At 40.7% G+C, this 22,856-nt stretch overlaps 1 protein-coding gene across 1 annotated transcript; it reads left to right on the forward strand.

The window, feature by feature from the left end:
• Window positions 1-5,916: 5,916 nt before the first annotated feature.
• LOC124047539 (basic leucine zipper and W2 domain-containing protein 1-A-like) lies at window positions 5,917-14,668 on the forward strand. The gene is made up of 12 exons (XM_046367851.1): window positions 5,917-6,070; window positions 8,519-8,593; window positions 8,678-8,854; window positions 10,155-10,249; window positions 10,464-10,529; window positions 10,979-11,114; window positions 11,665-11,774; window positions 12,168-12,338; window positions 12,652-12,798; window positions 12,929-13,067; window positions 13,829-13,951; window positions 14,151-14,668. The coding sequence occupies exons 2-12, from the start codon at window positions 8,530-8,532 to the stop codon at window positions 14,183-14,185; spliced, it is 1,263 nt and encodes a 420-aa protein (XP_046223807.1). The 5' UTR covers window positions 5,917-6,070; window positions 8,519-8,529; the 3' UTR covers window positions 14,186-14,668.
• The last annotated feature ends 8,188 nt before the right edge of the window (window positions 14,669-22,856 follow it).

The raw sequence follows: 22,856 nt of genomic DNA on the forward strand, positions 1-22,856 counted from the left end.
ATTGACTCAAATGATGTCAATTAGCCTATCAGAAGCTTCTAAAGCCAAGACATAATTTTCTGGAATTTTCCAACCTGTTTAAAGGCACAGTCAAGATAGTGTATGTAAACTTATGACCCACTGGAATTGTGAATTGTGATACAATGAATTATAAGTGAAATAATCTGTCTGTAAACAATTGTTGAAAACATTACTTGTATCATGCACAAAGTAGATGTCCTAATCGACTTGCCAAAACTATAGTTTGTTAACAAGACATTTGTGGAGTGGTTGAAAAACGAGCTTTAATGACTACAACCTAAGTGTATGTAAACTTCCAACTTCAACTGTATGTGCAGTCACTGTGGGGATGACTTCCTCAATGCACTTACTGATAAAGCCAGTGACTGATGTGGTGTACTCCTCAATGCCATCGTAAGAATCCCGGGACATGTTCCAGTCTGTGAAAGCAAAACAGTCCTGTAGTTTAGCATCTGCTTCATCTGACCACGTTTTTATAGACTGAGTCACTGGTGCTTCCTGCTTTAATTTTGGCTTGTAAGTAGGAATCAGGAGGATAGAATTATGGTCAGATTTGCCAAATGGAGGGCAAGGGAGAGCTTTGTACTCGTCTCTGTGTGTGAAGTAAAGGTGATCTTGAATTGTTTGCCCTCTGGTTGTGCATTTAACATGCTGATAGAAATTAGGTATTAAAGTCACCGGCCACTAGGATCACAGCCTCTGGGTGAGCAGTTTCCTGTTTGCTTATTTCCTAATACAGCTGACTCAGTGGGGTCTTAGTGCCAGTCTGTGGTGGTAAATCAACAGCCACGAAAAAAATGGATGAAAATTCTCTTGGTAAATAGTGTGGTCTACAGCTTCAATGAGATACTCTACTTCAGGAGAGAAAAATCTAGAAACTTCCTTAGATTTCGTGCACCAGCTATTGTTTACAAATATACACAGACCGCCCCCCCTCGTCTTGTGCTGTTCTGTCTAGCCGGTGCACCTTATACCTCGCTAGCTGAATGTTTTACATGTCGTCATTCAGCCAAGATTCGGTGAAACATAAGATGTTACTGTTTTTGATGTCCCGTTGGTAGGATATTCGTGATCGTACTTTGTCTAATTTATTGTCCAATGATTGTGCATTGGCAAGTAATATTGATGGTAAGGGCAGATTTCCCAGTCGCCGTTGGCGTATCCTTACAAAGCACCCCGCCCTGTGTCCTCTGTACCTGAGTCTCTTTCTCTTGCCAATGACGGGGATTTCGGCCTTGTAGGGTGTCTGAAATACATCCTGTGCGTCCTGCTTGTTGAAGAGAAAATCTTTGTCTCATCCGAGAAGAGTGATCGTCGTCCTGATGTCCAGAAGCTCTTTTTTTGCCATAAGCTACGATGGCAGAAACATTATGTACAAAATAAGTTACAAATAATGCCAAAAAAACACATAATTGCACAATAGGTTAGTCGCCCGTAAAGCGGTTGCCATTTCTTCTGGCGCCATCTTCACATATGTTATTCGTATATATTTGTATTGTTATTAGTAATTTACAGTCAGTGCATTCAACCAAGGTCAATTAAAAAAACACAGCACAGTCATAGCAAGTAAAACGTTTCTGTAACCATTAATGAAAATGTTGCTGTAGTTATTAAGGACACATTGGTCTTACATGTTTTTGTAAATATAGCAATATATCTTATGACATACAGTATCTCTGACTATCTCTATTTCGTGCCAATACAATGCTACTGAGATATCCACGGTAACTTGATGCCAGAGCAATGAAACACAGTACTGTAAAAGTGACTATTAAACTGTAAGAAAATTATTTCTACCGTATTTTACTGTAATTAAAAGGGATTAGAGCTAGCAGGTTGCCTATAGGCATTTGCATATTAGAGTATATTAATGAATACTAGGTGTTTTATATCAGTTCCTCTTCTAGGGGCCTAAACAAAGGCTTCCAAACTGGCCATGATTACGGGGTAAAATATAACAAATGGACACAAGGTAATATTCAACCATTAAAAGGTGTCAGACCCGCTATCCCTCTGATCTGTTTCCTAATATGGGTAGTTGCCATATGGCCAAAACAAAAGTCGAAAAATAATTTCCTTGAAAATGTAGGTAAAAAAAATAGAGTTACAATAAACTGTCTAAACAACTCAAAATGTTACATGGCCAGCTTCAATTTTGAGTTTATATCCAATTGAATGAACCATTTAATGCATTAGTGCCTTGAATTTGTCCAACAAGACAATGATCCAGCCCGGCATCTGTAAATGTTTGTGAAGGTTTAGGTGCCAAGACAAATTTCCTCAGCATCCTGAGGTTGAAGAGGTACTGTTGCACCTTCTTCACCACACTGTCTGTTTGGGTGGACCATTTCAGTTTGTCAGTGATGTGTACGCCGTGTACGCCGAGGAACTTGAAGCTTTCCACCTTTTCCACTGCGGTCCCATCCCCTCTGCTGTTTCCACGATCAACGATCAGCTCCTTTGTTTTGTTGACGTTGGGTGAGAGGCTATTTTTCTGGCACCACACTCCCAGGCACCTCAACTCCTTCCTGTAGGTTATCTCGTTATTGTTGGTAATCAGGCCTACTGCTGTTGTGTCGTCTGCAAACTTGATGATTGAGTTGGAGGCGTTCGTGGCCACGCAGTCATGGGTGAACAGGGAGTACAGGAGGGGCTGAGCACGCACCCCTGTGGGTCCCCAGTGTTGAGGTTCAACACTGTGGTGTTGAATGCTGAGCTGTAGTGAATGAACAACATTCTTACGTATGTATTCCTCTTGTCCAGATGGGATAGGGCAGTGTAAAGTGTGATGCCAGTTGCATCGTCTGTGGATCTATTGGGGCTGTAAGCAAATTGAAGTGGGTCTAGGGTGTCAGGTAAGGTAGAGGTGATATGATCCTTGACTAGTCACTCAGAGCACTTCATGATAACAGAAGTGAGTGCTATGGGGCGATAGTCATTTTGTTCAGTTACCTTTGCTTTCTTGGGTACAGGAACAATGGTAGACATCTTGAAGCATGTGTGGACAGCAGACTGGGATAGGGAGAGATTGAATATGCTAACCTAGTGTCTCGCAATTACATTTCAGGTAAGATACACAGTTATTTCCCTAAGCCTATGTAAAAAGCAATTATCTTACTTGCTAAACAATTAATTTAACATTTTATCCAAGATACAGTAACTCATTGTCACACCGACGGACAATACACAATAGGCAGTCCAATTTTATTGTTAAGATATAATTAATGACACTTTCAGATGTTTCTGACCACTATACAAATGCTTCTAAAAATCAGTTCTAAACATCAGTAATGGATCCTCATTAAAGAATTTGAAGTGAAACTACCATCGGAAGTTGATGGGGCAGACAATCGAATGATATGCCTATATGGGTTTTGGGTCTGAAAAATGCATATCCCCGAAGGTCAACAATTGTTGGCATATCTTAGCACTAGAATTGACACAGTTATCAAATTAACATTTGAGCAATAAATGGAACCTTAACTGATTTAATGAGCCATTCACATTTTCACTGTACCAGCCGTGTGTACTAAGACTTGCATGGCTTAATCTTTGGGACAAGAATATTGCATAATCACCAGTTAGAGCAGGGGGGGAACCAAAAGAGGCACAGCTGATTTGTCCTTCTCAAGATGGATCACTTATGTCAATTAGAGGAGTGAAACTGGTAGGACAGACAGAGAGGGACCAAGGGGAGGGATGTTCTAATGCAGGGAGTGAGAACGAGGAATAGGAGTACCACAGCCCCCAATATGTGCCTGCACCATCACTAGGGCCACGTAAAATAACTAGATCCTCCCCAGAGGGCAGAGACAGACCAAGAGGTCACCAGAGCAATGTTCACCTGCCAAGAGTGAGAAACCAGGCCTGGGATAATGAAAACATAAATATTGCATTCAGAATCACTTAAAATGATCAAAAATGCAACAGGAAACAAATAGGTCTCATGCAAATAAGTGTTATTTGATGAAAAACAAGTCTAAATGGGTAATTATACACGTTTATTAATTGGTTATGTTCCCTGGAGTGACAGCTACTTCCTTTGGCATGACACACCAAGGGAAAAAAAAGCTGTCAAAACATTGGAAATCTCAGGCTGTATGGTCCATTTTGGGGCTTATTGTTAACAGTAAGCTTTCCATATGATTTCACCACAACAAGTTTTCATTGCTTTTTATACTTCAATTGTCAAAAAAAGTATTCTTATTTGTAATATGTATATACACATTCAAACTGCATCATACCAAAGAACTTAGAAAACTTACCCCTTTTATGGCAATGGCAGAAAACTGCCACATTTGGATAAATATTTATCATACAGCTTTTACAATCTGGTCAGGCCATGTCTTCAGTGCTTACTCATTGCAAGATAACTGTCCCTACCACAATGGTGCCCAAATGCTGGCTCATTATTTAATCACAGAATTGTGTCACACCAAGTGGACATTGCTTTTATGGACAAAATGTAATCAATCAAAACTATTTGGTAATAGACTTGAGAACTATTGTTATTTTAAATAAACTTCTGTGTTATAACTAAAAGATTAGGTGAAGGGAATTGTATTCCCTTCAAATAAATGTTATAATAATTAATTAAAATCAAAGCTCCTCAACCTTACCTGGGACAGTCACACCATTGGACAATTGCCACATTTGGTTCCAAATTGTAAGAAAACGAATAATACACTGCATGAATGTACTTATGATCCAAGTTAAAAAATATAAAAAACTTTTAGTATTATATCAATTTTCTTGCCAATTTAGGTTCAGTTAAATTTGTGTTTGCCATCATGGACAAAAAAGGGTTGTCACCACTACCTATATACATTTAATTACTAGGGGACTACTAATCATATATCATTTTACATGCTGTAAATTATGTACGTGATTGGATAACATTTGCTTTGAAGATTCCGCCATGCTTGCTGTGTTCTTTGTTTAGAGAGATCTAAGTGGGAAACTCAGAGTTGGTGATGAAATTTTAACAGTGGGAGGGCGTTCAAGTGGGTTTTCCGTGTCGTATGCGGGTATTTATGAAATGTACAGATGTTATGAATGTGGCTGATGGCCATACTGTTGGCCTTGCAGTCGGTGGAGGAAGTTAAGCCAGAAAGAGTAGTTATTTGCTCTGATTCATGTGCAGTGCTAAGGAGTCTTCAGAACCTTTATATCACGTAGCAAACAATACCTACTTTATGAGGTGATACAAACCCATGCCAGGAGTAAACAAATGGGTATAAAGATAATATTTACATGGCTCCCCAGCTCATGTGGGATTGGAGGGGAATGAGGCAGTTGATGTACTGGCTAAACAAGCACTAAGTAGTTGGGATGTTGATGTGGTAGTTTCAATGAGCAAGGCAGAGGCAAAAAGTATGATATGGACAGTGATGGTGGAGAAATGTCAGGAGCAGTGGAATAGAGATACTAAGGAAAGGCATGTATTTAAAGTACAGAGGAAAGTTGGGGAGGGGAGAACAGCAGGAAGGGACAGAAGAGAGGAGGCTATATTTATAAGATTAAGGGTGAGACACAGCCAGTTGAATAAGACCATACATGTGATAGGAAAGTATCCAACAGGAAAATGTGAGTATTGCCAGGAAACGGAGACAGTGGAGCATGTATTGATACAGTGTGGACATTATTGGAGGGAAAGCGGGAGGATGAGATCTAGTATGAGGGAGAAGGGGATACAGGAAATTAGTTTAAAGAGTATATTGAGTTGAACGTCATTACATATAGTCTCAAATATTTTGTTATCTTTTTTTTTAGAGCAACGGGGCTGACAGGTAGGATTTAGTTTCTCCGTCTCTGGCCCACACTCCACTAAAGTAGGTGGCGGTAATGCACCATAACGTTGGATGCCAAACGCCGATAAACTCCACCAAAGAAGAAGAAGTACGAACGCTGCATAATGTCCACGTCATATCAAGCTTGCGCAGCCGTAGTATACCCTTCACTTTTCACTGAGTTTTTTGGTGTGGCCTGTTCAGTTGTGTCGCAGTATTTCGTGTTTCTTCGACTGTTTTTGAGGATAACTTTGATTTCGGTAAGTAGTGTAAGTTAACTTGTATGTCTGGTATGCTGACGATAGTAGTAGCTAGCTAAATCAATAACGTTTATTTGACGCCTACGCAAGTTTGCTAACTTTAGCAATTATGCTAGCTAGCTAACGTTAGCTATTTAACTCTGTCAATCATGCCTGCATTGTAGTTAGCTATGTCTTCACAGCAGTAGTTTGCTAGTTCGTCTTGCAGATGTTCAGTATTTGTTGATTTGCAGTTCAATTCGTCAGTAACTAACTAGCTAGCTAACTGGCCATGCATGGATTGCGTCTCCGAGGCCAGTGTGTTAGCCAGCCGACGGGCCTTTAGCTTGGTAACGCATAGCCAGCAGATCCGACCCCCTTTCATTCAGTTAACTAGGGTCGGAAAGCATTCCTGTGTCTAAGACACGGCAGGAGCAGGCGAGATATGGCATGTAAAACGTACCTCAATCCATGGATGTACACCGAATACAGGGGGGAAGTAGATATACTTTCTTACCGGTGTGGGACACTCAAGTGCAAACATGTGTTTGTTTTTATACTACAAAAATTACAAGGTAGCCTACTCTGCTGACACTGACAACTATATCAATAACAACTGTTGTCTGATCCATATAATTTGCCAACGAAAAGGGGAGAACCAAATTCAATATGAGATCCACCCACTCTGGAGGAGGAAATTATTGTCCAAAAACAATGAATGCCACAGACCCAATGACAAAGACGGTGAATATGCACACTCGCCAGTGTTCCAATGTTCTCTGCTGGTGAAGATAAGTTGGGCTACTGTTCTCACAATTAAGTTAAGAAATGTAATACCTTTAAGACAGATTGGAGTCTTTTTGTTGCAATGTCTTTATAGCAATAGCCATTTGCTTTCCAACGTTTTTTCTGTGATTCTATTTTTTAAATATTGCGATATCCCTGGCTGGGTCTCTTTGCTTTTCACTGACTGTCGCACTTAAACAATCATCTGTTTGGTAATTGCAGCTTGTGCTGCCCAAATTGCAGGCCCTTCCGACTGTAGGCTGTGATGTAAATGTAACCTTTATTTAATTAGGCAAGTCAGTTAAGAACAAATTCTTATTTACAATGATGGCCTTCATCGACCAAACCGGGATGACGCTGGGCCAATTGTGCACCGCCCTAATGGACTCCCAATCATGTCGGGTTGTGATACAGCCTGGAATCGACCCATGGTGTTTGTAGTTAAGCCTTTAGCACTGAGATGTGGTGCCTTAGATTGCTGGGCCACTCTGGAGCCCCCAATGAAAAACAATCCACCTGTTTTTTTTAAGTTAATGATGTTCTGTGGCCAAATCATGCTTTCTGTTGTATCCTATTTTGAATGATTGTTTTTACTTCTGTATAGACAGAAGTAAGCTAATTGGGCTATATACTTTTGGAAATTTAATTCGATATACTTTAGGGAAAGCTTCCCCAGGTCTTATGGACATGTCACCTATGCCTTTTTAATGCGGCATAAACACAACCAGTCATGATGTTTTCATCTGATTGCCAAACAAAGATGCTCCTGTAGGCTACCCGCACATATTTGTCCACTCACAAAATAATTTCAGCATTCAAATACAAACTGCACCTGCGATTTGAAGACTGGGAAGAGACATCTGTTACAAAACACCTACGTGTATTGTAATGATATTCTGTGATTGTCATTAGGCCTACACTTGTAGCCTGAATTGATGCATCCACTGTTGTCCATGTACGCCTCGGTCTTGGCCACTCACCTCTGCCTTGTCCGCAAGCGTCTCGGCCACTCATCTCCCACTGACAAAATGTAAGTGTTCTCTTCAAACCACAGCGCAATTTGGTCTCCAGTCAATTCGCAAATGTTCATGTGGCTAACATGCAGTGATGTTAAATAATTGTGTAATAGCCTATAGTTTTTGGACATATATTAATTGTTATAGGCTAACGTTTTACCGGGACAGCGTACCCCCACTATTTATTTTGCATGGACGCTGTACCGGAGCGTACCGCCTTTTGCCCCTGGTCCCATAATCACAACTGTTACACAGAGAAGATTGAACGACTTTGTTTACAAGTAAACTGACATTTTTGTCCTCCTTTAACTAGCCGTAACAGCAGCCATTATGACATGGCACATCCCCTTGAACAACAAATGAGCTGATTCCAAAATGGCTCCTGTGGCTTCTACCTAGATTCGGGACAAAAGGGATAGCTTTCCTGAAAAACGTAGCAATCGTTCAGATGTAACAGACAATTCGGAGTACAACACATTTCTCATCAATGGATTGAGGTACTTTTCCCAAGCCATGTCTTGTGCCGGCTCCGTGGTGTCTTAAATACACATGAATGCTGTCCGACCCTAGTACAGCTGTAAGCAAGCGGATTGGATCTGCTGGCTAAGTAAAGCAACAAACAGTTAATCTTTCAGCCATAGTATAATCTTCTCTCTGTCTCATTCAGGGTGTCTTTTTATGAGTAATCAAAAGATTCAGAAGCCAACGCTTACAGGCCAGCGTTTTAAAACTAGGAAGAGAGGTGGGTGTAAACTGAATATTGATATCATAACTGGCCAATTGCTGTTATGATTTGTCTCTAATGAATGCATTGATCTTTTAACAGATGAAAAGAAGGTGTTTGACCCAACTCAGTTTCAGGAAACCATTGTACAAGGTTTGAACCAAACTGGCAGTGATCTGGACGCTGTTGCGAAATTTCTTGATGCCTCTGGTGCCAAGCTTGACTACCGCCGCTATGCTGAGACGCTCTTCGACATCCTGGTGGCTGGCGGAATGCTGGGTAAGGATGGAATAGAATGCTGGGAAAGGATAGAATCAGAGGTCGACCGATTATGATTTTTCAATACCAATACCGATTATTGGAGGACCAAAAAAGCCGATAGTAATCGGCCAATTTTTTAACATTTCTTTTAATTAAAAAAAATGTATTTTTAATTTGTAATAATGACAATTACAACAATACTGAATGAACACTTATTTTCACTTAACATAATACACTAATAAAATCAATTTAACCTCAGGTAAATAATGAAACATTCAATTTGGTTTAATCAATGCAAAAACAAAGTGTTGGAGAAGAAGGTAAAAGTGCAATATGTGCTATGTAAGAAACTTTTCAGTTCCTTGCTCAGAACATGAGAACATATGAAAGCTGGTGGTTCCTTCAATATTCCCAGGTAAGACATTTTAGGCTGTAGTTATTATAGGAATTATAGGACTATTTCCCTCTATACCATTTGTATTTCATTAACCTTTGACTATTGGATGTTCTTATAGGCACTTTAGTATTGCCAGTGTAATAGTATAGCTTCTGTTCCTCTCCTCGCTCGTCCCTGGGCTCGTACCAGCAACACAACGACAACAGCCACCATTGAAGCAGCGTTACCCATGCAGAGTAAGGGAAACAACCACCCCAAGGCTCAGAGCGAGTGACGTTTGAAATGCTATTAGCGCGCGCTAACTAGCTAGCCATTTCACTTCGGTTACACCAGCCTCATCTCGGGCGTTGATAGGCTTGAAGTAATAAACAGTGCAATGCTTGACGCACAACGTAGTGCTGCTGGCAAAACGCACAAAAGTGCTTTTTGAATGAATGTTTACGCGCCTGCTTCTGCCTACCACCGCTCAGTCAGATGCTTGTATGCTCAGACACGCTAGATAATATCTAGTAATATCATCAACCATGTGTAGTTAACTAGTGAATATGATTGATTGTTTTTTATAAGATAAGTTTAATACTAACTAGCTAGCAACTTACCTTGGCTTACTGCATTTGCGTAAGTGCAACGAGAGAGGCAGGTCGTTATTACAATGGACTAGTTAACTCTAGTTAACCATTCCTAGGCAGTCATTGAAAATAAGAATGTTCTTAACTGACTTCCCTAGTTAAAGGTATAAAAAATATTTAAATCGGCCCCCCCCAAAAACAATTTCCGATTAATCGGTCAACCTCTAGATAGAATGTTGGTGTAAGGATGGGAAAGAATAGAATGGCGGGAAAATAATATAATTCTGGTGATAGAATGAATAAATGTGTGTGACAGTCTGTATAATAACTTCCCCTTTTTATTCGTGTTCAGCCCCAGGTGGTACCTTGTCAGATGACTTGACCCGTACGGAGTTCTGTCTGTTTACAGCACAAGAAGACCTGGAGACCATGCAAGCATATGCTCAGGTACACTTGTGCAATAGTGTTTGTTTTTGGTTTAATAATAAAGAGCTGAATATGATAATACCTTGACTTACTAGCAGTATTAGTAGTGGTGCTTCAAACCCCTTTCCCTTTTTTACTCTCAGAAAAGGTTGATTATGATAAATGTGCTACAGTTTTGATTGACATTGGGCTGTTTTTTTAGAGATCTGATTTAATTTTCCCATCCGATACCTAGGTTTTCAACAAGCTTATCAGGCGTTACAAGTACCTGGAGAAAGGGTTTGAAGAGGAGATCAAGAAGGTGAAGGCATTGTTGATTGTCATCTTGAGCAACGTTGTTCAAGATGTGATTTTCTCTCTTATCTGTTGGATCATTCAACCGTAAACTAATTATTCAACTCATTGATGTTTCCCAAATTACATCCATAGGGTGCTGGTAAAAATGAGTGCACTGTAAAGGGAATACGGTGCTATTTGAGATGCAGTCTTGATAGTTGTCAGAATGGATAACATTATTGATCCTGGCATCATTATAGAATATGCAATTCTTTCAATTTATGTTCAATAATGTTATGCAGTCCAAAGTGCTGCATTCTATCCAAACCGTATACTTCTGTCTTTGGCGAATATGCAATTTAAGTTTGCTAAGGATGGAATAGAATTGCATTCTGTTCTTATACCAGCATTCTATTGTATTCCATTCTAAGTTTCAGTGTTTGAGTTTCCCTCTTGTTCTTCTCTCCTGTGCAGTTGCTGCTATTCCTGAAGGGATTCACTGAATCTGAGCGCAACAAGCTGGCCATGTTGACTGGCATCCTGCTGGCCAATGGCAACATCTCGGCCTCTATCCTCAACAGCCTCTACAATGAGAACCTCGTCAAAGAAGGTGTGCAGCAGTGCCAGCTCAATAGGGCAGGCTTCTGCTACAAACGTTAAAGGGATAGTATGAGATTTTATCTATTTACCCAGAATCTGATGAACTCATGGATGCCATTACGTTTCTGATTGGCTCTTGAAACTACCTCTTAACTTCCTTCATACTGGACACAGAGTCCATGAGTTAATCTGATCGCTTTAAGCCTGGTCCTGAACAAAAAAATTACTTTCAATAGAGATTCTCCATTGATCATTATTTAAAAAAATCTAGGACGAGATTTAATCTGTCTGGAAAACCAGCCTGTGTACTTACAAGCGCATATCCAGTTACTTTATTACTTAAATTAAACGTTGCGTGCGTTCACTGTAACATGTGAATTTGCGAAGGGCATAATTATGGTTTTGTCTCATACAACAGTCCTTGTGTCTGAAGTTGCTTCATTTCTGTTTTTACAGGGCGGACTTGTAAAACTTGCAGAATCGTGTCCTGTGGTATTTGGCTTTTCACCTGGTAGGCACTAGGCCTAAAATATGGTTAACCCTTATTTTTTTTTACCCAGGTGTCTCTGCAGCCTTTGCTGTGAAACTTTTCAAATCCTGGATCCATGAGAAAGATATCAACTCTGTGGCAGGAAGTCTCCGCAAGGTCGGCATGGATAATAGACTTTTGGTGAGTGAGACCACCAATCATGTGGGTGATGTCCAATCCAAAACCATGCTTGTTTTCTTTTGGTCAGTGTAATACAATCATTGTGTAGCAGGGAAGTTAAGAATGGGCAGCTCTCCTGGGAATACGAGGGCTGTATCTCAATTTGTCTATCTCCTCGCAGCCTCAACTGTATTGAAGGAGAAGATCCAAGGTCGATTCCCTTTGACAATCATTCCAATGGGTTTTGAGGGGGAGTTATGAGAGTATGCAAGGAATTGAGGAAAGATTAATTGAGAGAGCCAGGGGGAAGCCTTCTCAGTTGGACAGTGCTTAATCATAAAGATACAATGTAATAGTATTTGTTCTATTTAATTCTGTGATGTAAAGCCTGTTTCTCCACCTTGTGTTTTGCAGGAGCTGTTCCCTGCCAACAAGCGGAGCTGTGAGCATTTCTCTAAGTACTTCACAGACGCCGGTCTCAAAGAGCTGTCGGACTTTGCCAGGAACCAGCAGGCCATAGGGTCCCGTAAGGAACTTCAGAAGGATCTCCAGGAACAAATGGAACGCGGGGACCCTTTCAAAGACGTGAGTCCAAAGTCTGGGTCTATGCTGATTGCTGGAGAAGCACTCCACTGGTTGAGTTCCCTACCCTTAAAGGGTGCAATTGCTCTCATTCTCCCTTCTGAATTTAGAAGCATTGGGTTGGTGTTAGCATGGAGTAAATTTGAGCACACTTGGGGTAGAAAATCGGATCACAGCCTTGGTCTGTGTTGATGAAGGACATTGTTTGATTATGATACCTAATTGTGGAAGCATGGGATGCAGATGAAATGCCCAATAACCAGAAGCAGTTGTTCCTTATTTACTGACCTACGTTCCTGTCATCCTTTCCCTCCAGATCATTGCGTCAGCCAGGGAGGAGATGAAAAAGAACAACATCTCAGAGCAGACCATGATTGGCATCGTGTGGACCAGTGTTATGAGCTATGTGGAGTGGAACAAGAAAGAGGAACTGGTCACAGAACAAGCCATCAAGCACTTGAAGGTGAGCTGGGTGGTTTACACTGATTTCACAGAGCCGTCACTTTCACCGTTGTGACGGGATTGAGTGTCATTTTTTGCCACTAGTTTTCATGACTCAACAAAACACCCCCTTTCTCTCCACCTCTCCGCAGCAATACAGCCCCTTGTTGAAGGCTTTCACATCCCAGGGAGCCTCTGAGATCCTGCTGCTTGTGAAGATGCAGGAGTACTGCTACGACAACATCCACTTCATGAACTCCTTCCAGAAGATTGTGGTGCTGCTCTACAAAGGTAACAGCACGGGTAGAAGGAGCAGCTGATATCTGGGGTTAGTTACCAGTATCTTTGGTAAAAGCGATGCCTCTGCTTAGCACTCAGCATTAAGAAGATGAATTGAGGGAAAGGACCTGCAACAGACTAGCTTCCTGTCCAGGGAGTGTGTTTGTTCATCAAGCTGCCTTATGCTACAGAAACAGGAGTAGGGCTCCTGAGCCTTATGGGTTGTTCTGGCTTGGACAGGGCTTACTTATACAAAGGTAAATGAGATCAGGGAATAGCGTTGTCTGCCGCCTTAGTCCTTGTTTCCTCAATCCCTAACAAAGCTCATTGGAGGAGGATGTCTGAGGGAGGGACCTTGGACACTTGTATCCATTGAGCAATGATCCTATCTTCTGATCCTTTCTGAATGACCCTGGATTCAGACAGTAGCAACGAAAACCTTCCCGCTGCGCTTATCAAAGCGGGATCTGGATTAACTACCATTAAAAGTATGTTCCAATTCCGGCTAGCCCATCTGAACCCACCAGAAAATATTGTGTCTTCTTCCAAATATAAGAGGGGGAGAGGTGAGACATATGTACGCTTTCACTTGCTGAAGAAGCAGATTTAGCTGTTAATGTGTGAATGAATGCAAGGTGAGTGACATGAGAGAATGTTTTTCTGTTGCCTAACAGATTCATATCAACACTTTGTATTTTGGCACAATTGTCTTTGTCAAGTGGCTATAACTGCATCTTCATGCAGTAATTTTCATGTTGATGTATTTTTCCCAGCGGATGTTTTGAGTGAGGAGGCCATTCTTAAGTGGTACACAGAGGCCCATGTTGCCAAAGGAAGGAGTGTGTTCCTGGAACAGATGAAAAAATTTGTGGAGTGGCTCAAGAACGCAGAGGAAGGTGAGCATGACTTACATTTTACGTTAGTCAGGTAATTTAGCGGGAAATCGTATCCAGTGCCACTGAAAATCAATGAATTCAACTAGCTCATGTGGGTATAAAAACCTTCAAAAATCCTCTAGTTCCTGTGGTTTTGTCTGTATTCGCCATAGCACCGTATTCTGTTCATGCAGTTGACTTGAATCGTCTTTTTCCCCAGAATCTGAGTCCGAGGAGGACGAGGCTGCTGACTAACGGACCTCAAGCCAAATCCAAGGCGTGTCATTTTTTTTTATTTTTTATAACGTACAGTAGCACCAGGAGCAGTAGAATGTTCTGTTAAAGAAGTGCTTGTCCCCTCCCCCCTTTTCTTTTTTTCTACCTCCTCCACTCCAACCATGATGTATAGATGTAAGGGCTTTTACATTCTGTTCATTCTAAAACTAATAAAGTTTACACTTGTGGATAGCATGAATCATGAATAGTCTCCCTTGAAATTCTTAATGATTCTTCATTTGAAGGGAAAGACATGTTGCCACATTTAACCCCCTAAGGTCGATGTCCGCACCCCTGCAGAAATGTAATTGGCATATTAATAAAACATCCCCATCGAAATCTGTCAGTTTAAGCTGGGGGGGGGTCACTATCTGTTCCATGTAGTGAATCTGTTATTCAATGCGTTTGCGTGTGGGCTAATGGCAGTAAGGCCGAATTAAAAATTTTCATTAAATCATTTTACATGATTTGTTTTTAATACTTCAAGTGATCTTCAAAATCAAATGGCAAAATTATCATTATGACCTTAAAACAATTTCATATAGATTACGGTAGATTTAATATTGGTTGTTTTTATAATTTCTTTACACTATCAATTAGTCTTTTTAAAATAAAGTTTAGTACTGGTATTCAGTGTTGGTGTAATTACTCTGAGATTGTGTCATTCTGAATAGTGTAATTTACTCATGAGGCTTCTGAAATGACCCTCAACAGCAGTTATGGGAAGTTGGGGCTCAGAGATATTGATGTAAGTATGAAATATGAGTGATTTAGAAAGATGGATTGTTAGTATAAATAATTTTAATGGGCAATTCCATGGTGACCGTGACAGGCACATTTTAAAATGTCTGTCAAACAACAACCAATGATTGCAAAGTTAAACAAACCATACCACTGCATGTACAAGGACTACTTTTAACAATTTCCACTCAACATTTTACCAAAACACATTTACTTGGAACAGTGCAGTTTGGTTCGAAACAGAATGATGGTTTGTGCAGATCCCTTACCCATCCTTTTCATATGATTCATGCTCATACACATGCAATATTAACCTAACCTACATGTAATCCAAAGTACCTGGAAAGACTAACACTGCACTACATACCTGGAAGTTCACAAGGAGCAACATTATTCATGGTGTACAAAACAACGATCCAACTCTCACTTTAAAAGGCAATTATGGCTCAGTCAAGCATGATGAAAACAAGGGGATGAGACTGTAATTCAAAGCCCAACATAAACACTTGAATATCACCTACTGTAGGAGGTCGAGGCAGTGATAAACAAGTAATTTAGAACAAAATACATTTATTTAGTGGATCACTTTTCTTTAGTTCTCAAGCTCTACTGAGGAAAAATTAATAATTATATACAATAAAAACCCATTTGGAATAAAGGCAGGGGAAATGGCAATAGTGGGCTAGGTGCTAACTACATTCTTGATTGGGGCTGTAGAAGTGGGATTTAATGCCTGTTTTAAAAGTTCAGGGTAATTGAGAGGTGGTCAGGAAGAGCATTCCACAAGGGTCAAGGGAGCCGTAGGCTCGGTCACCCATAGTTCAGAGATGTGTCTTGGGGACTTAAGAACTTTAGAGAGAGGCTGGAGCGAAGAGTTTGAGATGAGGTCGCTTATGTAGGTGGGGCTCATTCCATGTAAGGCTTTACATACAAGCATGAGGATTTTGGAGTCGATCCTGTAATTGACCGGTAGCCAGTGGAGTTAGGCCAGGATCGGGCGATGTGGTCTGACTTCTTGGTCCTGGCAGCACTGCTCTGCGTTAAATGGAGCCTCTAGTGATTTGGCTGGGAGGCCACCCAAATAGCACATTGCCGTAGTCAGTCAGAGAGATGTTGTGGATGAGTTTGTCTGCGTATGACAGCAATTTCGATAGAAGAACATATATCTATATTTTTTAATGAATCCCCTGGCATGGTGGGTAATGTTGAGGCCATTGCAAGACAGTTAACAGACTGGGGGGTTGTCAAGATATCTCAATTAGCAAGACACTTTATTCTGGGTCACTGAGTAAAGTTACTCTTACAGGTTTTGATTGACTGAATTAATTAAACAAATACAGTCTGTATACTCTGTGGTGCATTGAACAAGCAGGGAACCTCTCACCATGCGGACCTGGAACTGGCCATCCTTGACTAGTTTTTCCAGCCTGCAGAACAACTTCATGTTTTTTATGTACTGTAGTAAGGTATTGTATGGTTGAAGCCCCATGCATGCTTTCACCTCAGCCACAAACAGGCTACAACAATAAAATAAAGATTGGGGAAAGCAGATTTGTTCTACTGCTTTTGAATCAATAGTTACAGCATTGCATGCACCCATACGTAGAATGTATGCACACATGACTGTAAGTCGCTTTGGATAAAAGCGTCTGCTAAATGGCATATATATTATTATTATTATTATGTTCAGAAACGTCTAATACATTTTTGTTAATCACCAATAGATGGCAGTATGAGTGTCTTAAAAATGTGGTCCTCTCCAGTGAAACATAGGATAAATAAACCTATTAAATTGGTTAAAGCTTGAAAGTGCTATCAAATCTAGGAAGTATTAGACTTTTATTTTTGACCCTAAGGAAGCGTAGCTTTGTTGTTTGCATTTGGGAAGAGTGGCATGCCTGTACAGGGAAGGCACTGTTCTGAGAGAGCCGTGTGTGTGCGCTTGTGTGCGTGTGTGTGTAACTGAGTAGGCAGCCATGTTGTTGATGGCTGTGATGTCCTCCCACCTCTCTGTACTGCCAACAACACCAGCGGCGCCAAGGCAGTGGGACTTTGCTCTGCCTGTGAAGCTGTTGCTGCCTGCCGCAGTCTTGGTAAGCTGTCACAGTGCACTCCCCTCCTCTCTTCCCCTCTCATCACTGTATGTCAGTAGATGCTCTGGTAGTAGTGTGAGCCAAAGGTGTGTGCTGCTGCGAAGGGACCATGCTACCGAATATGCCCTGCATGCAGAAGTTTTCCCTGTCAACTAAAGGAGCCGTTTGTTTCTTAGTACTTGAGCATCTATTTTCCATTGCGAGATGGTAACTAGATGATAACACCTGTTGACTCTTGGCATTCTTTGTCTAGTAATATGGGACTCTGAGATGAGGGGGACAGAGTTGCCTTGGTGAGTGGATTCTCAGGGGATGTCGGTGTACCCCACTTTATTGCTTGACATTTAGCCTTGTTCTTGCCAGGCTTTTAGGATTCTCCTAGTCATGATGTGTATGCAACAGTACGGCATGTAGCTATGCAATACTACTTGATATTGACAACAAATCACTTGAAGAGAGCTATGGATTCCACCATTTCATATTGTTGTGGAAAACTCGATCCAGAGATTAAGGCAGAGACTATTTAATTGTATAATAGAACAATCTTTAATCAAGCAGCTGCGAGGGAGATCTGTCTCTTATTTCACAGGGAAGAACTTGAATAATAAACTGTTCCAAGTCCCTTATGTAGTGAGAGGTAATAATACAATCATAATGTTACACAACAGTTATTTTATACAGCAACAGTTCCGGGACACAACGTGTTAGGGTGCAGACATACCAGGAGTCGATGAAAGGCATAACATGACAGTCCAACACAGAACATATCCCTTGAGAAGTTACAACCTCTTACCCCGAATTCTGCCACCACAATATTATAAACAAAAACAACTGCTCTTACATAAACAACTGGCAGTTTAGTTTTAGGAAATTGAAACTTAAAAATGTTTCTCTTCTCTCTCTGTTGGACTTGCAGCGTGAACTGAATAGAACTCATTGTGCCAAGGGACTTGTGAAAACAATTATTCTGGATTTCACACTGCTGCTTGGTCAATAAACAGACTCAGAATGCAATGCAGAATTCATCCAAATAACACCGTCAGAAAACAGACACACAACCCAGCCAGGACAGGACAAGTTTGCTGATGACACCACGGTTGAAGGCCCGATAACGAGTCAGCCTATAGGGAGGAGGTAAGTGAACTGGCATTGTGGTGCCAGGACAATGTCGTGTTTGTGACTCTCATTAAATGTGAAGACTGTATATTACCATATCAATTATCAATGTTTAATTTAATTGCGCAATTAAACTAATCATATAACTAATTAACTAGGAAGTCGAGGCACCACGGGAAAATGTTGTTTATGGAGTGTCAATTTCCCGAAATATAACTCTTCAGATTTTTTCATATCTTATCAAAACAGTCCAATTGTTATTATTACCTCATCAGGTTCTCATTACTGATTGTCGCAAACCCTTGGATATCTGCACAAACCCTAGCCTAAATAATGAATCAGTGATATACAAATTGGCTTAATTATTCATTTACTAACTAAATAATCACAGAAATATATTACAAACAAACAGTAGATACTGGTTACAAACACAATGCATTGATATGTTCCTAGTGGGCTAAACCGGTATGACATCTTGGTAGACAATGGAAAGGGGTGGGGACAGATAACAGCAGGAAAGACTAAATGGATTCACTACACACATTTGACAATTATATTAAATTGAAAACCTAATCCTTTGCACATGAACGGCCACTCATTCGGAAAGAAACTGCAATGTACATATTTACACTTGTATGTCTTGTCTCTCTGAAATCGCTGGTCCATCTGCAGAAGAGTCAAACGACAGAAAGTCTCAGGTTGTGTTCATAATGGATGTCAGGCGTACCATGTTCTTGTTGCGGCGGTTGTCAGTATTCTCGTCCTAGGTTCATGTAATTTCTAGCTGCAGACTAGTAATTTTACGTCTAATATTTTCTCTTATTCTGTAGTGATCGATAGTCTCAGAGTTGAGCCATTTCCAACCGTGCAGCCAACACTACACGCAGTCTGGTTTTCTGGTCTTGTAGTTTTAAACAATTTGTCAGCCATTTAGCCACCGCTACACGCTGACTGGTCTAATGTACATTTCGTCAGGAGTGAGTTTTATACACTTCTGAGAAAAGGGCTGGCCATAGCGCCGACGTAATGTCTAGGCTCATGGGAGTGTGGCCATTGAGTAGTTAACTTTATAACTAAACAAGTATCTCGTTTAGAAGGCTAACATGACATTACATCTTCTCACAAGTAGTTTCATATTCAATCATATATTTTACACAACATTCAGGTAGAAAACTTAAAATGGAGAAATGTCCAAAGCCACCGTTATTCTGTGCTACCGGCCTTCTTGATGTCACAAAATAAAACAACTTCGACAGGATTGTTTTTTAAATACCCACAGACCATTCCCACATTCTCAAAAATATATATATTGTTTAATCCTCCAATTTTGGGGATTAGGAGTTGAACAAAGAGAAGCCCTTTGTTCCATATGTTTCTTTCCCCTCTCTTTCTGCATGACCAATTTATGACCTGTCGTAAAGTCATAAAACCTGTGGTGAGAGAAGGGGGGGGGCATGATATAGACCCCAAAGGGCCACGTCGTGACAACAACAACCTCTCTCTCAAGGTCTGCAAGACAAAGGAGTTGATAGTTGAATTCAGGAAGCAGAGAAGGTATCATGCTCTGAACCACATTGCTAATCACCAACAGATGGCAGTATGAGTATGTCTTAAAAACATGGTCCTCTAGTGAAACATAGGACAAATAAACCTATTAAATTGGCTTTAGCTAGAAAGTGCTATCAAAGCTAGGAAGTATTAGACTTTTCTTTTTGTCCCCAAGGAAGCGTAGCTTTGTTGTTTTTGTTTTGTTAAGTATTTACAAAGAACATGGAGCAATTGGGAAGAGTGGCATGCCTGCACAGGGAAGGCACTGTTCTGAGAGAGCCGTGTGTGTGCGCTTGTGTCTATGTAGGGTTGCATATTTTGGGGAATATTCAGAGGTGGAAACTTTCCATGAGAATTAACGGGAATATATGGCAATTAACGGAAATATATGCTAATTAATATCAATACCATTTAAATGTAAATGTTTTTTTGCATTGGATATATTTACCATATCATATGGAGACAGAAACATAAACCTTTTACCTTATCATTAGTAGACATAATTGCAAATGATTAAATCCTTCCAGTAGAAAAATAATAATAATTTAGTTACGAATTGAACTTTAATTAAATGAGTTGACTCTATACATGGGATGATTTCACTGAACAACAAAAGAAAGGCAATATTGAATGATCCCCAATGATCCATCGCATCTCCCAAAAACGTTTTCAACATACATCTGTAAAATGAAAGCTTTGGTTGTCTTCCTCTCAAGCTTCCATGTCTTCTCACTGGACCTCCTTAATATCCACCACTTGAACATCAGACTCTGAGGCCTCATCTTCACTGTCACTTTCCAACCTTGTTGAGGATGGCTCGTTGCCCGGATGTCCACCAATTTTTTGCCTGTTGCGTGCTTTGGTGTGTGTGTTCCCAAACAAGGACCAGTTGCGCTCTGAGGCGGCTGATGTTGGTGGGATTTGGAGGATGACGGAGGCAACAGGAGAAAGAGCCTCAGATCCACAAAGTCCCTTCCACCAGGTGGCTGATTAGATAGGTTGGCATGACTGCCGTATTGCATCTCCATCCCAAAGCCCTGGCTTGGAATTGTACTTCGCCAGACTGCCAAGAACCATGCCCTCATCCAGGCCAAGGTGGTGAGACACGGTAGGGATGACACCATAGGCATTGTTGATCTCTGCACCAGACAGGATACTCTTGCCAGCATACTTGGGGTACAACATGTACGCTGTGGCGTGTATGGGCTTCAGGCAGAAGTATTCACGCTTTTTGATGTATTTCAGAACTGCAGTTTCCTCTGCTTCAAATCAAATCTTATTTGTCACATACACATGGTTAGCAGATGTTAATGCGAGTGTAGTGAAATGCTTGTGCTTCTAGTTCCGACAATGCAATAATAACCAACGAGTAATCTAACCTAACAATTCCACAACAACTACCTTATACACACAAGTGTAAAGGGATGAAGAATATGTACATAAAGATATATGAATGAGTGATGGTACAAAACGGCGTAGGCAAGATGCAGTAGATGGTATTGAGTACAATATATACATATGAGATGAGTAATGTAGGGTATGTAAACATATAAAATTGACATAGTTTAAAGTGGCTAGTGATACATGTATTACATAAAGATGGCAAGATGCAGTAGATGGTATAGAGTACAGTATATACATATGAGATGAGTAATGTAGGGTATGTAAACATTGCTTGGAGCAACAGTGACGTGGGCAGGGTAGTACGGATTTCTTCTCTTACATCTGCAAGCAGAGTCTGAACATCAGACAGGATGGCATTGTCTCCTTCAATCCGTGCAATGGCTACTGCTATAGGTTTCAGGAGTTTCAGGCTGCTTACCACTCTCTCCCAAAATGCATCATCCAGGAGGATCCTCTTGATGGGGCTGGCCATATCGGCAGACTGTGATATGGCCATTTCTTAGAGAGACTTCTTCCCCTCCAGGAGACTGTCAAACATGATGACAACACCACCCCAATGGGTGTTGCTGAGCAGCTTCAATGTGGTGCTATTATTCTTCTCACTTTGCTTGGTGAGGTATTGCTATAACTTGATGACCCTTCACATAATAATTGCCTTGGCTCTCTTGTAGAGTGTATCCATTGTTTTCAGTGGCATGCTGTCCTTGAGGAGCAGATTCAATGCATGAGAAGCACAGCCAAAGGGTGTGATGTGAGGATAGGACTCCTCCACTTTAGAACATGGCAGCCTTCATGTTCGCAGCATTGTCTGTCACCATTGCAAATACCTTCTGTGGTCCAAGGTCATTAACAACTGCCTTCAGCTCATCTGCAATGTAGAGACCGGTGTGTCTGTTGTCCCTTGTGTCTGTGCTCTTGTAGAATACTGGTTGAGGGGTGGAGATAATGTAGTTAATTATTCCTTGCCCACGAACATTAGACCACCCATCAGAGATGATTGCAATACAGTCTGCTTTCTCTATGATTTAATACACCTTCACTTAAACTCTGAACTCTACATCCAGGAAATGAGTAGATAAAGCATGTCTGGTTGGAGGGGTGTATGCTGGGCAAAGAACATTCAGAAATCTCTTCCAATACACATTGCCTGTGAGCATCAGAGGTGAACCATTTGCATACATTCATCAGCATTTCTCTGACTACGTTCCTCCATTGAGTAAAAAAAAAACCTTCTGATTCCAGAAGGACCATGAGCTGTTGCTATCGATAAGGTGTCCGATTCATCATTTTCACTTCGAATAGAAGTAGAGGGACTTTTGTCCAGAGGTTGCTTGTTGTGAGCCATGAGGAAACTTTATGCACTTGGCCAGATGATTCTGCATCTTTGTTGCATTCTTCACATATGATTTGAAACAGTATTTGCAAATGTACACAGCTTGTCTTTCTATTTTAGCTGCAGTGAAATGTCTCCACACATCAGTTGGTGCCCGTGGAATATTCTTGTAAAGATTAGAAAATATTTGTTAAAAAAATCCCAAATACAATTCCATGTACTAATAAATAGTTAAGCAGTTAGATTAAACAACTCCTTTGTAAGATACATTTTTAAAAATGAAACATGTATGGAAACAGGTGAATTAACACTCCTCAGTTAGCAGGCTCAAGGAAGCTAAAACTCACATGGTAGGAAAAACTAGCCGAAATCGTTAACAAGTTAGAAATAATTTAAACACACTTTGATGTATGGT

The sequence above is a fragment of the Oncorhynchus gorbuscha genome, linkage group LG01 (genome assembly GCF_021184085.1).
Source record: "Oncorhynchus gorbuscha isolate QuinsamMale2020 ecotype Even-year linkage group LG01, OgorEven_v1.0, whole genome shotgun sequence".
Taxonomy (NCBI): domain Eukaryota; kingdom Metazoa; phylum Chordata; class Actinopteri; order Salmoniformes; family Salmonidae; genus Oncorhynchus; species Oncorhynchus gorbuscha.

Coding starts and splice junctions, on each gene's coding strand:
- LOC124047539 (XM_046367851.1), top strand. CDS start 8,530: ATGAGTAATCAAAAGATTCAGAAGCCAACGCTTACAGGCCAGCGTTTT. Junction 11,115..11,664: donor TGAGAACCTCGTCAAAGAAG/GTGTGCAGCAGT, acceptor TTTTTTACCCAG/GTGTCTCTGCAGCCTTTGCT. Junction 12,339..12,651: donor GCGGGGACCCTTTCAAAGAC/GTGAGTCCAAAG, acceptor CTTTCCCTCCAG/ATCATTGCGTCAGCCAGGGA.